Source organism: Diadema antillarum, unplaced genomic scaffold, assembly GCF_040938485.1.
Source record: "Diadema antillarum isolate AM-2024a unplaced genomic scaffold, OU_Dant_1.0 seq00002095_RagTag, whole genome shotgun sequence".
Lineage (NCBI taxonomy): Eukaryota > Metazoa > Echinodermata > Echinoidea > Diadematoida > Diadematidae > Diadema > Diadema antillarum.
This window is the reverse complement of record NW_027272739.1, coordinates 15,016-31,002: the sequence shown is the minus strand read 5'-3', so window position 1 is coordinate 31,002 and position 15,987 is coordinate 15,016. Positions and strand designations below refer to the sequence as shown.

Here is a 15,987-nt window from a genome sequence, read left to right as displayed (position 1 = left end):
CAGTTTACTTATCCACTTGGACAAAAGATTACATGAAAATTGACACAATTAATCAGGAAGAGTAACCATGCGTAACCATTCTTTTTTTTCTGTAAAACAGATTTTTGTTACAAAATCTTTGCTACAGATTCTAGATTAAAGGAGGAGGGGGGGGGGGGTGAGCAATGCTGAGCAAACTGCTCTGATTTGTTTACCTTCTTTCTCAATGGTTTTCCTCAAGGCAGCAATGGACATGGGAAGGGCGACCTCTTTCCTCTCAAATGACAATAACGATGGAGCGCCCTCATCCTGGAATGAAACAGCAATATTCCACAATTGAATATAAATATTTTTTTTTATACTTGTACTTCTACATTTCAGCAGCTACTCCAAATCCATATAACATCTACTACAAGTGGAATTCTACTCCATACAATCATTGACATATAACCACTATCTAAAGAATTTGATTTGAATGAAATTCTATTCAAGAGCAAGAAAAATAAAAGACTTTCCCCTAACATGAAACCTTTTCTTTCATTGATTCAATTCCCCTCTCCTTATGCTGTCAAAGGCATGAGGGGTGTGAAAAAAAAACACCTTGTAACAAGGCAATACACAGAATACTCCAAAACATGAGTCCATCATTATTATAAATTTGACAGAGTGAAAGAATATGACAACCAAGCATTGGATGAAGTTCAAACAAGGTGATCATTCAAGTCATCTTTACATTTCACACTGGTTTTATCAGAGTTGTTCCCAAAAAAAAAAAAGGAGAAGACAAAACTCTCTTTGTTGAAAGCAAGGTTCCCTTGCATCACTGTTCTCTATATCTCCAAAAGTCTGAAAAGTATCAGACCAAATAGGAGGAAACTACTCAGGTTGGACTTCAACCAATGGTCTCCTGATTACTAGACAGATGTTGCAACAACTTCAAGGCTACCGAGCTTCTGCCCCCAACAGCCAGTGCTGATTGTGATCCCTTATAGCAGCAGGTACTGCATGTCTATTCAATGAATGAATTTTACGATGAGTTTTTTTTTTTTTATGGTTATTACAAAAACACTGAATAATTGGTGCCATTTCATGTTGATGTAGGGCAAATCATCAAATAGTAAAAAAAAAAAAAAATAAATAAAAAAACTTGATGTAGATTTTCTTAAGTTGAAAGGGGAAATCAGTATGAAAAACTTGCTCACTGATCTGTGGATGACCACTCCCCTCGTCTCTCTGTCCATCCTTTCATCTTCCCCTTCACACCATCCTCCACCTGTCGCTCCTTCACTCAGCTCTTGGCTGCCATTGTTAGAGGCTTGTCGGCTGGACCCGGAGGATCCCGTCCTGCCACTGACACCCGTCGTCCGTGACGACACTGACTCACAGAATCCGCTTTCGCTGTCCTCGGCAGTTTGCTCCATCCCTGACACATGCTTGCCTTCACATTCCAACGAATCAAGCCTGCTTGCAACATTCCCGTGTACACTCTCCTCACATTTGTCTGTATTGCTCCAGTCTCTAATACTGTCATCTGGCTGAAATTCTGTGGGTGTCCTATTCTCAGAGGGATCAGTAATATGTAACACTCCTGATTCCTGGGTGGGGCCAGGACTTCTCTCACTAGACTCAGGCTCAAAAGTGCCCCGATGGCTCTCAAAAACGATTCTGCAATTCGGTTGCTGGTGATCATGACTTTGGCTTGATGCTGCTTCAATTTCATCGTCTTTTTGTAGGTACTGGGAAGCTCTGCTCTCTGGAATATCACTAGTGTCTACACTCCGAGATGGTTCTTCACCATGAGAAACGTCAGAAGATTTGGAGCAAGGGGTGCCAGAGAAGAAGGCATCCAATTTTGGCTCTGAAAAGGTGGATATATTTGGCAAAAATGTAGCATTATCAACAAACTATCTTAAAAAAAAGACACCTTTTTTTTTTGGGGGGGGGGATTATAAAAAAAATATGGCCAAGCAGATTTGCATTGATATTTCTCTACTTTATGTAACTGCATTTATTCACAGTTCACTGAAAGAATCTGAATCTGAGAGACAACATTACAAACATCACAAAGTTACTGATGAAAATCAACTTTTATTTGAACATTTTCTTCACTGGAGAAGCTGTTCAGGGATTTTCTTTCACTTACGTTTGGATTTTCTGTCTGATTGCTCTTGATCGCGATGATTTGCAAGAGCAAAAGACCTGAGAGAACAGAACAAATAATCAGAACACTGTGTCACAATAGTACACTCAAATACATTAAAATAATCTTTACTGTCAATACTGAATCAAGTTTTTTTTTCTTAACAGCTGAAGTCCTTAATTTTATTTACACCACAAAGGGAACCAAACCGATATTGACTGACTGTCGCCGAAAAAGATGACTTACGAGAGACACATTTCACAACATTTCACTGATAATCAAAATACGTAAGTGCGTTTGAAAGTTTTATATTTTCCCACAGGCTGGGTGGGATGGGGACAACCAGCCCAGGAGAATGTTAACAAATAAAGGCAAAGTCATAGGCTGCCAGCATTTGCCACTGCTAAATTTTAATGCAAGCTTATCTAAGTAAAGTGCGAATCTTCATGGGAAATTTGGTGAACATATCCTTTTTTCAAGGGGGTGGAGGGTATACCTGTACATAAAGATGCTTGTCATAGGCCTAGCCAGCTCAATACCTGCTTCATACTTCTTAGCTACTAAGATATGATACTGCAAAAGCAAGAGTTACCTTTTCAAAGAACTCAGATTAAGTTTGAATGCTGCCTTGCCATTTTGTCCAGTCTGCTGTTGACCGAGTGGACTCTGGCCTCGCTGGCTGGGGCCACTGCCGGATTGGCTGCCGCAGCCAAAAATACTGGACAGGGAGAGGCTGGACGGAGTGACCGATGCCATGGGCTTCTGGTTGACCTCATACGAAGATGACCGAGGCTCGAACATCGTCTGAAGTGATGCCTTGAAGATAATGACAGCACAACACTATAATTGCAGTGACTTACAACTGTGAAGTGATTAAAACTGTACCAAGGTTGCTCTATACCAAATAAAGATGAATCCAAATAGGAGAAGCATTCTAATTCCTGAATGCGCATTCCTCCTCACAAGCTTTCTCGGAGATGGCAATGGACAGTGGAAGAGGGAAAACTGATGCTTCTCATTGTGACATCATAACTTGTGATTTAATATTGAACATGAAAAAGGGAATTCTCATCTTCAGTCTGTATTTTGTTCTCCAACGTTGAATAAAATTCCTTTTGATCAGTGCCCTAACTAGATTGCTGAAAGTTCAATGAGTGGCTGTTGGAGCATTTGTCTCTCATGCCATATTTCATATTTCATGAAATCCCTGAAAACTTTCAAACATCCAAACACTTTACACAGCCAATTTGTGGGAGAAAGTTTCACAGTTTGCAGTGATAGCTTGTAGCAACTGGTCAACAAATTCTTGAGGCCATGATAAATCACTACATACATGAGGCATGACAAATTCTGCTCCTGGCACAAGATATCCAAAGTCCGCATTGGATTGTTAATTGTACAACAAAAAGAGAAGAGTGAAAAAAAAAAAATTCAACACACCTTCAGGACGGCAAGGAGTGTCTTTTCCTCTTGCACCAAGATTTTTCTCTTGTCTGGAGTCACGTTAACATCCACTGCATCTGCAATAATGAAGAGAAAATCACAGGGCATACAAATGACATGTATTACAATGCATTACCACACTCCATTTATTCGCCTTTTCCTGACAAGAAATATAGCAGACATATTTTTTTTGCTTTAGCTCTCCCCCCTTCCCCCAATTTTTAGCTGCCTCTCTCGGATGCAACTGATCGTTAGAATTTAACATACATAACTTGGACGGCATATGACATCTATAAGGAGACGCCATTTGAGGGAAAGAATAATGCTTGTTAATAATGGTTGCCAACTATACCGCCCAGGTGAAGTTTTGGTAAGCAGAAATTATTTAGATTCCAATAGCGGAAATCTGTTTTGATTGAAAAATAATGCAATTATTATATCAATGTATAATATGAAAGCTGATGGTACAAAAGCTGGAGGAAAAAATAACAGTACAAAACTCTGCTCCAGACACAGGTATGCACGAATAAATGTGAAAGAGGTATAACTTTAAAGGAATGGTACAGTAATGGTGGAGATGAGAATTGGGCTTTTAACTTTTTGCGAGATACCAAGAAAAAACTTATGATATAGTACAGAGCATACCATTTTAAGAGGAATTCAAAGTTTATTTGATGAAAATCGGGTTTGGAATGACTGAAACATCCAAAAACAAAGTAAAACAAAGCGATCGTAATACAGTGTGGGTCCCACACTTTATTAGAATCGCTCTTTTTTTGATATCTTAGCCATTTCAAAACCAATTCTCATCAAATAAACGTTGAATTCCTTATAGAATTACATGCTCTTTTATATTTCATAAGAGGTTTACATTATCTCACCAAAAATGTTACAAACCTGAAATCAGGTCTCAGCCAAAACTATACGATCCCTTTAAATGTACGCAACTTCTGAAATGTTATATTATCAGAGGCAATTTTTCCCAGAGATGTAAATTTCGCTAATATCAGTCAAGATGCGAAATAAAAACACTTCGAAATATATCATTTATATAATTGTTGCAATGCACAATGAAGCAACAGTGCATCTTGAAAGTGAACAAGGACTGTGGTTTCCATCCAATCACCATACATCACGCCTGGCTCATATATACTCCATTCTTGACCTCCTTGTTTGTTTTAGAGGGGGTCATTTTTACAGGGAATATAGCAAACCTTTTGCCAGGCAGATGTTCTTGACCTCTTTGTTTGTTTGTTTGTTTGTTTGTTTTGGAGGGGGTCATTTTTACAGGGAATACAGTATAGCAAACCTTTTGCCAGGGAGATGTCCAGCACAACAAAGGGATACTGATGCCTGTTGTACATGTGGTACACTTCATTGATCTGCTTGCTCACCTGTTTCAAGGAAGAGAGATAATATGTACAAGGAAACCAGGGGACCGTTGCATGAAAGTTGTCAGCCCTGACAAGTTATCAGTCTCTGACAGTTACCGTGGTAAGTCGGTGACCAGAGCTTCTCAGCCAATCAAGGCCAAGGATTTTACTCAAATTGTCAGAGACTGACAACTTGTCAGGGCTGACAACTTTCATGAAACAGTGCCCTAAAGTGTGGATGCAGAAATATATTTTTTCCCAGCATTCACTGTCTGAAAGTTGTTGATGTCACACTTATGTCAAGAGCAGGTAAACAAATATCTACACCTTTGAGATGTTGTAATTTGATGAAGCTGGAAAATTAACCTTGCTATTCATGTAAGATTACCTTGGTAACTGATAATTTCATTCGAAGGAATGTTTTCTTAAGGTGTCTACGTCATGAAAGTGAGGAAAAGGTCATGCAATGTCTTTGACAGATTCACACTCAGCATATTTTCACTGATCTCGAATAGACGAGAAAGTAGAAACATCATAATCTAGAACTATAAAATAAAACTACAAGCAAATTGTTGTAATATAATACGAGCACTAAAACTCAAATCGAACAGGTGTCAAGATTTCGGTCTATCACTTTCAACTGTTACTGATTGAAGCTGAAAGACAGAAAATTGGTGATAAATACATCATTTATAAATATTATTATTTTCCAAATAAAATAATCATATAACTTTATTCAATTTGTCAAACACTTTTTCTTGCTAGGCCTTCTAAGCAGTATTTGTCCACTTTGTAATATAAAATGATGATCCTTATAAAATTAAACATATGTAAATGAAGAGGCATAATATATTTGATTTCAAAGCCCTTTTACTGTTGGTGCAATTAATGGACACACAACAATATAATGACACATATCTTCTTTCGCTACTGTAATTTTAGCGTCAGAACCAGGTTCTTGGTGGTCGTTACCTTTGGGAAGTCGCAGGGTCGTCTGTTGATGAAGTAATATTGTCTGTCTGCGGCACTCCTCCCCTGTCCGTGGTCAGACTTTGAGATGAAGCCTGTCATACTGTGGTGAGGCAGTATTTCATGAGTCCAGGGGGTGTTTCACAACCTTTAGACTAATTTCAACTTTAGTTGGAATTGGTTTATAGCTTCCCATTCATGCCCCTTGTGCATGCCAATTAGTACCCTTTGTACTTCAGGGGGAATTCCATTTTCACATGGGGGAAGTGATGGCCATCCATAGCTTGAGTGTGATTTAAGTCAAACTTAGATTTAAGTGCATCTCTGTGAAACACCCCCTGGGATGCAACCATTGTCAGAAACAAACACAAAGTTTTGAGAACACATTTGACACAGTATCTCAGATGGGAAAGGAACTTTACTACTAACATTCAACAAAGAGCATTGACTGAGAACACATCACACAGATACACAAACATGCACACACTCAGAATGGGGACACCACTGCTTTCAAATGATGGGCTTGTGTACACGACGGCAAGTGTTACTGCAATCATCCAAGAATGCTTGGATATGGATAGATACATGAGTCTTTTTGAGAAAAAAAAAAGTATATCTAAACACACAGATACATGCAGGTCTCAGATGACTGGAATTAGCACTAATCAATTCCTCCTGAACTACTGAGGAACAGGGCAATGAGTAGCAAAAAATGGGAGTAATTCTTGACGCACTGTACCTGAATGGGATTTTGTCGAGTTTCTCGGGTTTGATGCCAAACTCCTCACACATCTCAGCCGTGGGCTCACACTGGTTGAACTCAAGGAGACTCTGCATCTGATAAGTTCAGAAAGCATGAATTAATTCTTTTATTCTACCAGGGCTTAGAACAGTCGCGCATCAAAATCAAGATCAAGGGTTATAGCATTCTTCAAAATTAAAGGGTTATTACAAGGGTACTGCAATTTGAAAGAGATGGTAATGAAAGGGTTAAAGAAACTGTCCTGAAAAATGTAAGGGTGTATTAAGATACTGAGAATGAAAGTGTTATCAAAAGGGTACTGCAATTTGAAAGGGCTGGGAACGAAAGGTTTATAGAAACTGTACTGCAAAATGAAAGGGTTTATAGACTTTGAAAATGAAAGGGTTATGAAAAGAGTACTGCAATTTGAAAGGGCTGGGAATGAAAGGGGTACAGAAACTGTTCTGCAAAATGAAACGGTGTATAGACTCTGAAAATGAAAGGGATATCAAAAGGGAACTGTAATTTGAAAGGGCTGGGAATGAAAGGGGTACAGAAACTGTTCTGCAAAATGAAACGGTGTATAGACTCTGAAAATGAAAGGGATATCAAAAGGGAACTGTAATTTGAAAGAGCTGGCAATGAAAGGGTTATAGAAACTGTTCTGCAAATGAAAAGGTGTATAGACTCTGAGAATGAAAGGGTTATCAAAAGGGTACTGCAATTTGAAAGAGCTGGCAATGAAAGGGTTATAGAAACTGCTCTGCAAATGAAAGGGTGTATAGACTCTGAGAATTGAAGGGTTATTGAAAGGGTACTGTTATTTGAAATGCTGGCAATGAAAGGGTTATAGAAACTGTTCTGCAAAATGAAGGGTGTATAGACTCTGAGAATGAAAGGGTTATTTAAAGGGTACTGTTATTTGACATGCTGGCAATAATAGGGTTATAGAAACTGTTCTGCAAATGAAAGGGTGTATAGACTTTGAGAATTAAAGGGTTATCAAAAGAGTGCTGCAATTTGAAAGGGCTGGCAATGAAAGGGTTATAGAAAATTGTACTGCAAAATGAAAGGGTGTATAGACTCCAAGAATAAAAGGGTTATTGAAAGGGTACTGCAGTTTGAAAGAGATGGCAATGAAAGGGTTACAGAAACTGCACTGCCAAATGAAAGGGTTTATAGACTCTGAGAATGAAAGGGCTATGAAAAGGGTACTGCAATTTGAAAGGGCTGACAATGAAAGGGGTATAGAAACTGCTCTGCAAAATGAAAAGGTGTATTATAGACTCTGAGAATGAAAGGATTATCAAAAGGGTACTGCAATTTGAAAGGCCTGACAATGAACGGGTTATAGAAACTGTACTCCAAGATGAAAGGGTGTATAGACTTTCAGAATGAAAGGGTTACCAAAAGAGTGTTGCAATTTGAAAGAGATGGCGATGAAAGGGTTATAAAAACTGTACTGCAAAATGAAAGGGTGTATAGATTCTGAGAATGAAAGGGCTTTTTAAAGGGTACTGCAATTTGAAAGGGCTGGCAATGAAAGGGTTATAGAAAATGTACTGCAAAATGAAAGTGTGTATAGACTCTGAGAATGAAAGGGTTATCAAAAGAGTGCTGCAATTTAAAAGGGCTGGCAATGAAAGGGTTATAGAAACTGTACTGCAAATGAAAGGGTGTATAGATTCTGAGAATAAAAGGGTTATCAAAAGGGTACTGCAATTTAAATATGCTGGCAATGAAGGGGTTATAGAAACTGTACTGCAAAATGAAAGGGTGTATAGACTTTGAGAATGAAAGGGTTATTTAAAGGGTATTTCAAAATGAAAGGGTGTATAGACTGAAAATAAAAGGGTCATTGAAAGGGTACTGCAATTTGAAAGAGCTGGCAATGAAAGTGTTATAGAAACTGCTCCGCAAATGCAAGGGTGTATAGACTCTGAGAATTGAAGGGTTATCAAAATGGTACTGTTATTTGAAATGCTGGCAATGATAGGGTTATAGAAACTGTTCTGCAAATGAAAGGGTGTATAGACTCTGAGAATGAAAGGGTTATCAAAAGAGTGCTGCAATTTGAAAGGGCTGGCAATGAAAGGGTTATAGAAATTGTACTGCAAAATGAAAGGGTGTATAGACTCTGAGAAAAAAAGGGTTGTTGAAAGGGTACTGCAGTTTGAAAGGGCTGGGAATGAAAGGGGTACTGAAACTGCTCTGCAAAATGAAAGGGTGTATAGACTCTGAGAATGAAAGGGTTATTTAAAGGGTACTGTAATTTGAAAGAGCTGGCAATGAAAGGGTTATAGAAACTGTTCTGCAAATGAAAGGGTGTATATACTCGGAGAATGAAAGGGTTATCAAAAGAGTACTGCAATTTGAAAGGGCTGGCAATGAAAGGGTTATAGAAACTGTTCTGCAAAATGAAACGGTGTATAGACTCTGAAAATGAAAGGGATATCATATTTGAAATAGCTGGCAATGAAAGGGTTGTAGAAACTGTTCTGCAAATAAAAGGGTGTATAGACTCTGAGAATGAAAGGGTTGTTGAAAGGGTACTGCAATTTGAAAGGGCTGGCAATGAAAGGGTTATAACAACTGTTCTGCAAATGAAAGGGTGTATAGACTCTGAGAATGAAAGGGTTATCAAAAGAGTACTGCAATTTGAATGGGCTGGCAATGAAAGGGTTATAGAAACTGCTCTGCAAAATGAAAAGGTGTATAGACTAAGAAGGAAAGGGTTATCAAAAGGGTACTGCAATTTGAAAGGGCTGACAATGAAAGGGTTATAGAAACTACACTGCAAAATGAAAGGGTGTATAGACTTTGAGAATGAAAGGGTTATTTAAAGGGTGTATAGATTCTGAGAATAAAAGGGTTATCAAAAGGGTACTGCTATTTGAAAGGGCTGGCAATGAAAGGGTTATAGAAATTGTTCTGCAAAATGAAAGGGTGTATAGACTTCGAGAATGAAAGGGTTATCAAAAGAGTGCTGCAATTTGAAAGGGCTGGCAATGAAAGGGTTATAGAAATTGTACTGCAAAATGAAAGGGTGTATAGACTCCAAGAATAAAAGGGTTATTGAAAGGGTACTGCAGTTTGAAAGAGATGGCAATGAAAGGGTTACAGAAACTGTACTGCAAAATGAAAGGGTTTATAGACTCTCGAGAATGAAAGGGTTATTTAAAGGGTACTGCAATTTGAAAGCGCTGGCAATGAAAGGGTTATAGAAATTGTACTGCAAAATGAAAGGGTGTATAGACTCCAAGAATAAACGGGTTATTGAAAGGGTACTGCAGTTTGAAAGAGATGGCAATGAAAGTGTTACAGAAACTGTACTGCAAAATGAAAGGGTTTATAGACTCTCGAGAATGAAAGGGTAATTTAAAGGGTACTGCAATTTGAAAGCGCTGGCAATGAAAGGGTTATAGAAACTGTACTGCAAAATGAAAGGGTGTATAGACTTTGAGACTGAAAGGGTTATGAAAAGAGTACTCCAATTTGAAAGGGCTGGGAATGAAAGGGTTATAGAAACTGTCCTGCAAAATGAAAGGGTGTATAGACTTTGAGAATAAAAGGGTTATTGAAAGGGTACGGCAATTTGAAAGAGATGGTGATGAAAGGGTTATAAAAACTATACTGCAAAATAAAAGGGTGTATAGACCTTGAGAATGAAAGGGATATCAAAAGAGTACTGCAATTTGAAAGGGCTGGGAACGAAAGGGTTATAGAAACTGTACTGCAAAATGAAAGGATTTATAGACTTTGAGACTGAAAGGGTTATGAAAAGAGTACTGCAATTTGAAAGGGCTGGGAATGAAAGGGTTATAGAAACTGTACTGCAAAATGAAAGGGTGTATAGACTTTGAGAATGAAAGGGTTACCAAAAGAGTGTTGCAATTTGAAAGGGCTGGAAATGAAAGGGTTATAGAAACTGTACTGCAAAATGAAAGGGTGTATAGACTTTAAGAATAAAAGGGTTATTGAAAGGGTACTGCATTTTGAAAGAGATGGTGATGAAAGGGTTATAAAAACTGTACTGCAAAATGAAAGGGTGTATAGATTCTGAGAATGAAAGGGTTATTGAAAGGGTACTGCAATTTGAAAGAGCTGGCAATGAAAGGATTATAGAAACTGTACTGCAAAATGAAAGGGTGAATAGACTCTGAGAATGAAAGGGTTATCAAAAGAGTGCTGCAATTTAAAAGGGCTGGCAATGAAAGGGTCATAGAAACTGTACTGCAAAATGAAAGGGTGTATAGACTTTGAGAATGAAAGGGTTATCAAAAGAGTGTTGCAATTTGAAAGGGCTGGGAACGAAAGGGTTATATAAACTGTACTGCAAAATGAAAGGGTGCATAGACTCTGAGAATAAAAGGGTTATCAAAAGGGTACTGTTATTTGAAATGCTGGCAATGAAAGGGTTATAGAAACTGTTCTGCAAAATGAAGGGTGTATAGACTCTGAGAATGAAAGAGTTATCAAAAGAGTGCTGCAATTTGAAAGGGCTGGCAATGAAAGGGTTTAAAAGAAATTGTACTGCAAAATGAAAGGGTGTATAGACTGCAAAATGAAAGGGTGTATAGACTCCAAGAATAAAAGGGTTATTGAAAGGGTACTGCAGTTTGAAAGGGCTGGGAATGAAAGGGATACTGAAACTGCTCTGCAAAATGAAACGGTGTATAGACTCTGAAAATGAAAGGGATATCAAAAGGGTACTGCAATATGAAAGGGTGGGCAATGAAAGGGTTATAGAAACTGTACTGCAAAATGAAAGGGTGTATAGACTCTGAGAATGAAAGGGTTATTTAAAGGGTACTGTAATTTGAAAGGGCTGGCAATGAAAGGGTTATAGAAACTGTACTGTAAAAACGAAAGGGTGTATGGACTCTGAGAATGAAAGGGTTAATTCAAGGGTACTGTAATTTGAATGAACTGGCAATGAAAGGGTTATAGAAACTGTTCTGTAAATGAAAGGGTGTATAGACTCTGAGAATGAAAGGGTTGTTGAAAGGGTTCTGCAATTTGAAAGGGCTGGCAATGAAAGGATTATAGAAACTGCTCTGTAAAATGAAAAGGTGTGTAGACTAAGAAGGAAAGGGTTATCAAAAGGGTACTGCAATTTGAAAGGGCTGACAATGAAAGGGTTATAGAAAGTACACTGCAAAATGAAAGGGTGTATAGACTTTGAGAATGAAAGGGTTAGTTAAAAGGTGTATAGACTCTGAGAATGAAAGGGATAATTAAAGGGTACTGTAATTTGAAAGAGCTGGCAATGAAAGGGTTATAGAAAGTACACTGCAAAATGAAAGGGTGTATAGACTTTGAGAATGAAAGGGTTAGTTAAAAGGTGTATAGACTCTGAGAATTAAAGGGATAATTAAAGGGTACTGTAATTTGAAAGAGTTGGCAATGAAAGGGTTATAGAAATTGTTCTGCAAATGAAAGGGTGTATAGACTCGGAGAATGAAAGGGTTATCAAAAGAGTACTGTAATTTGAAAGAGCTGGCAATGAAAGGGTTGTACAAACTGTTCTGCAAATAAAAGGGTGTATAGACTCTGAGAATGAAAGGGTTGTTGAAAGGGTACTGCAATTTGAAAGGGCTGGCAATGAAAGGGTTATAGAAACTGTTCTGCAAAATGAAAGGGTGTATAGACTAAGAAGGAAAGGGTTATCAAAAGGGTACTGCAATTTGAAAGGGCTGACAATGAAAGGGTTATAGAAACTACACTGCAAAATGAAAGGGTGTATAGACTCTGACAAATGAAAGGGTTATTTAAAGGGTGTATAGATTCTGAGAATAAAAAGGTTATCAAAAGGGTACTGCAATTTGAAAGGGCTGACAATGAACGGGTTATAGAAACTACACTGCAAAATGAAACGGTGTATAGACTCTGAGAATGAAAGGGTTATTTAAAGGGTACTGCTATTTAAAATGCTAGCAATGATAGGGTTATAGAAACTGTTCTGCAAAATGAAAGGGTGTATAGACTTCGAGAATGAAAGGGTTATCAAAAGAGTGCTGCAATTTGAAAGGGCTGGCAATGAAAGGGTTATAGAAATTGTACTGCAAAATGAAAGGGTGTATAGACTCCAAGAATAAAAGGGTTATTGAAAGGGTACTGCAGTTTGAAAGAGATGGCAATGAAAGGGTTAAAGAAACTGTACTGCAAAATGAAAGGGTTTATAGACTCTGAGAATGAAAGGGTTATTTAAAGGGTACTGCTATTTGAAATGCTGGCAATGAAAGGGTTATAGAAACTGTACTGCAAAATGAAAGGGTGTATAGACTTTGAGAATAAAAGGGCTATTGAAAGGGTACTGCAATTTGAAAGAGATGGTGATGAAAGGGTTATAGAAACTGTACTGCAAAATGAAAGGGTGTATAGACTCTGAGAATGAAAGGGTTATCAAAAGAGTGCTGCAATTTAAAAGGGCTGGCAATGAAAGGGTTATAGAAACTGTACTGCAAAATGAAAGGGTGTATAGACTTTGAGAATGAAAGGGCTATCAAAAGAGTGTTGCAATTTGAAAGTGCCGGCAATGAAAGGGTTATAGAAACTGTACTGCAAAATAAAAGGGTGTATAGACTCTGAGAATAAAAGGATTATCAAAAGGGTACTGCAATTTAAATATGCTGGCAATGAAAGGGTTATAGAAAATGTACTGCAAAATGAAAGGGTGTATAGACTTTGAGAATGAAAGGGTTATTTAAAGGGTACTTCAAAATGAAAGGGTGTATAGACTGAGAATAAAAGGGTCATTGAAAGGGTACTGCAATTTGAAAGAGCTGGCAATGAACGGGTTATAGAAACTACTCCGCAAATGAAAGGGTGTATAGACTCTGAGAATTGAAGGGTTATCAAAAGGGTACTGTTATTTGAAATGCTGGCAATGAAAGGGTTATAGAAACTGTTCTGCAAAATGAAGGGTGTATAGACTCTGAGAATGAAAGGGTTATTTAAAGGGTACTGTTATTTGAAATGCTGGCAATGATAGGGTTATAGAAACTGTTCTGCAAATGAAAGGGTGTATAGACTTTGAGAATGAAACGGTTATCAAAAGAGTGCTGCAATTTGAAAGGGCTGGCAATGAAAGGGTTATAGAAACTGTACTGCAAAATGAAAGGGTGTATAGACTTTGAGAATAAAAGGGTTATTGAAAGGGTACTGCAATTTGAAAGAGATGGTGATGAAAGGGTTATAAAAACTGTACTGCAAAATGAAAGGGTGTATAGATTCTGAGAATGGAAGGGTTATTCAAAGGGTACTGCAATTTGAAAGGGCTGGCAATGAAAGGGTTATAGAAACTGTACTGCAAAATGAAAGGGTGTATAGACTTTGAGAATGAAAGGATTATCAAAAGAGTGTTGCAATTTGAAAGGGCTGGCAATGAAAGGGTTATATAAACTGTACTGAAAAATGAAAGGGTGTATAGACTCTGAAAATAAAAGGGTTATCAAAAGGGTACTGCAATTTAAATATGCTGGCAATGAAAGGGTTATAGAAAATGTACTGCAAAATGAAAGGGTGTATAGACTTTGAGAATGAAAGGGTTATTTAAAGGGTACTTCAAAATGAAAGGGTGTATAGACTGAGAATAAAAGGGTCATTGAAAGGGTACTGCAATTTGAAAGAGCTGGCAATGAACGGGTTATAGAAACTGCTCCGCAAATGAAAGGGTGTATAGACTCTGAGAATTGAAGGGTTATCAAAAGGGTACTGTTATTTGAAATGCTGGCAATGAAAGGGTTATAGAAACTGTTCTGCAAAATGAAGGGTGTATAGACTTTGAGAATGAAAGGGTTACCAAAAGAGTGTTGCAATTTGAAAGGGCTGGTAATGAAAGGATTATAGAAACTGTACTGCAAAATGAAAGGGTGTATAGACTTTGAGAATGAAAGGGTTATCAAAAGAGTGTTGCAATTTGAAAGGGCTGGCAATGAAAGGGTTATATAAACTGTACTGCAAAATGAAAGGGTGTATAGACTCTGAGAATAAAAGGGTTATCAAAAGGGTACTGCAATTTTAATATGCTGGCAATGAAAGGGTTATAGAAAATGTACTGCAAAATGAAAGAGTGTATAGACTTTGAAAATGAAAGGGTTATTTAAAGGGTACTTCAAAATGAAAGGGTGTATAGACTGAGAATAAAAGGGTCATTGAAAGGGTACTGCAATTTGAAAGAGCTGGCAATGAAAGGGTTATAGAAACTGCTCCGCAAATGAAAGCGTGTATAGACTCTGAGAATTGAAGGGTTATCGAAAGGGTACTGTTATTTGAAATGCTGGCAATGAAAGGGTTATAGAAACTGTTCTCCAAAATGAAGGGTGTATAGACTCTGAGAATGAAAGGGTTATTTAAAGGGTACTGTTATTTGAAATGCTGGCAATGATAGGGTTACAGAAACTGTTCTGCAAATGAAAGCGTGTATAGACTTTGAGAATGAAAGGGTTATCAAAAGAGTGCTGCAATTTGAAAGGGCTGGCAATGAAAGGGTTATAGAAACTACACTGCAAAATGAAAGGGTGTATAGATTTTGAGAATGAAAGGGATATCATAAGAGTACTGCAATTTGAAAGGGCTGGGAACGAAAGGGGTACAGAAACTGCTCTGCAAAATGAAAAGGTGTATAGACTCTGAGAATAAAAGGGTTATCAAAAGAGTACTGCAATTTGAAAGGGCTGGCAATGAAAGGGTTATAGAAACTACACTGCAAAATGAAAGGGTGTATAGATTTTGAGAATGAAAGGGATATCATAAGAGTACTGCAATTTGAAAGGGCTGGCAATGAAAGGGTTATAGAAACTACACTGCAAAATGAAAGGGTGTATAGATTTTGAGAATGAAAGGGATATCATAAGAGTACTGCAATTTGAAAGGGCTGGGAACGAAAGGGGTACAGAAACTGCTCTGCAAAATGAAAAGGTGTATAGACTCTGAGAATGAAAGGGATAATGAAAGGGTACTGCAATTTGAAAGGGCTGTGAATGAAAGGGTTATAGAAATTGTACTGCAAAATGAAAGGGTGTATAGACTCTGAGAATGAAAGGGTTATTGAAAGGGTACTGCAGTTTGAAAGAGATGGCAATGAAAGGGTTACAGAAACTGTACTGCAATTTGAAAGGGCTGGCAATGAAAGGGTTATAGAAACTGTACTGCAAAATGAAAGGGTGTATAGACTCTGAGAATGAAAGGGTTATCAAAAGCGTGCTGCAATTTAAAAGGGCTGGCAATGAAAGGGTTATCAAAAGAGTGTTGCAATTTGAAAGGGCTGCCAATGAAAGGGTTATAGAAAATGTACTGCAAAATGAAAGGGTGTATAGACTTTGAGAATGAAAGGGTTA

The 15,987-nt window shown here is 37.8% G+C and overlaps 1 protein-coding gene across 1 annotated transcript in view; it reads right to left on the bottom strand.

Moving 5' to 3' along the window:
- Positions 1-15,987, bottom strand: part of LOC139713908 (mismatch repair endonuclease PMS2-like) — a 36,345-nt gene that overhangs the window by 7,662 nt on the left and 12,696 nt on the right. Inside the window, exons 9-16 of the mRNA XM_071625629.1 lie at positions 6,644-6,741; positions 5,908-6,007; positions 4,872-4,956; positions 3,560-3,639; positions 2,712-2,935; positions 2,123-2,178; positions 1,182-1,837; positions 195-288 (exon numbers count right to left, since the gene is read on the bottom strand). Coding sequence (XP_071481730.1) covers positions 195-288; positions 1,182-1,837; positions 2,123-2,178; positions 2,712-2,935; positions 3,560-3,639; positions 4,872-4,956; positions 5,908-6,007; positions 6,644-6,741 — 1,393 coding nt within the window. The remainder of the gene's footprint in view (positions 1-194; positions 289-1,181; positions 1,838-2,122; positions 2,179-2,711; positions 2,936-3,559; positions 3,640-4,871; positions 4,957-5,907; positions 6,008-6,643; positions 6,742-15,987) is intronic.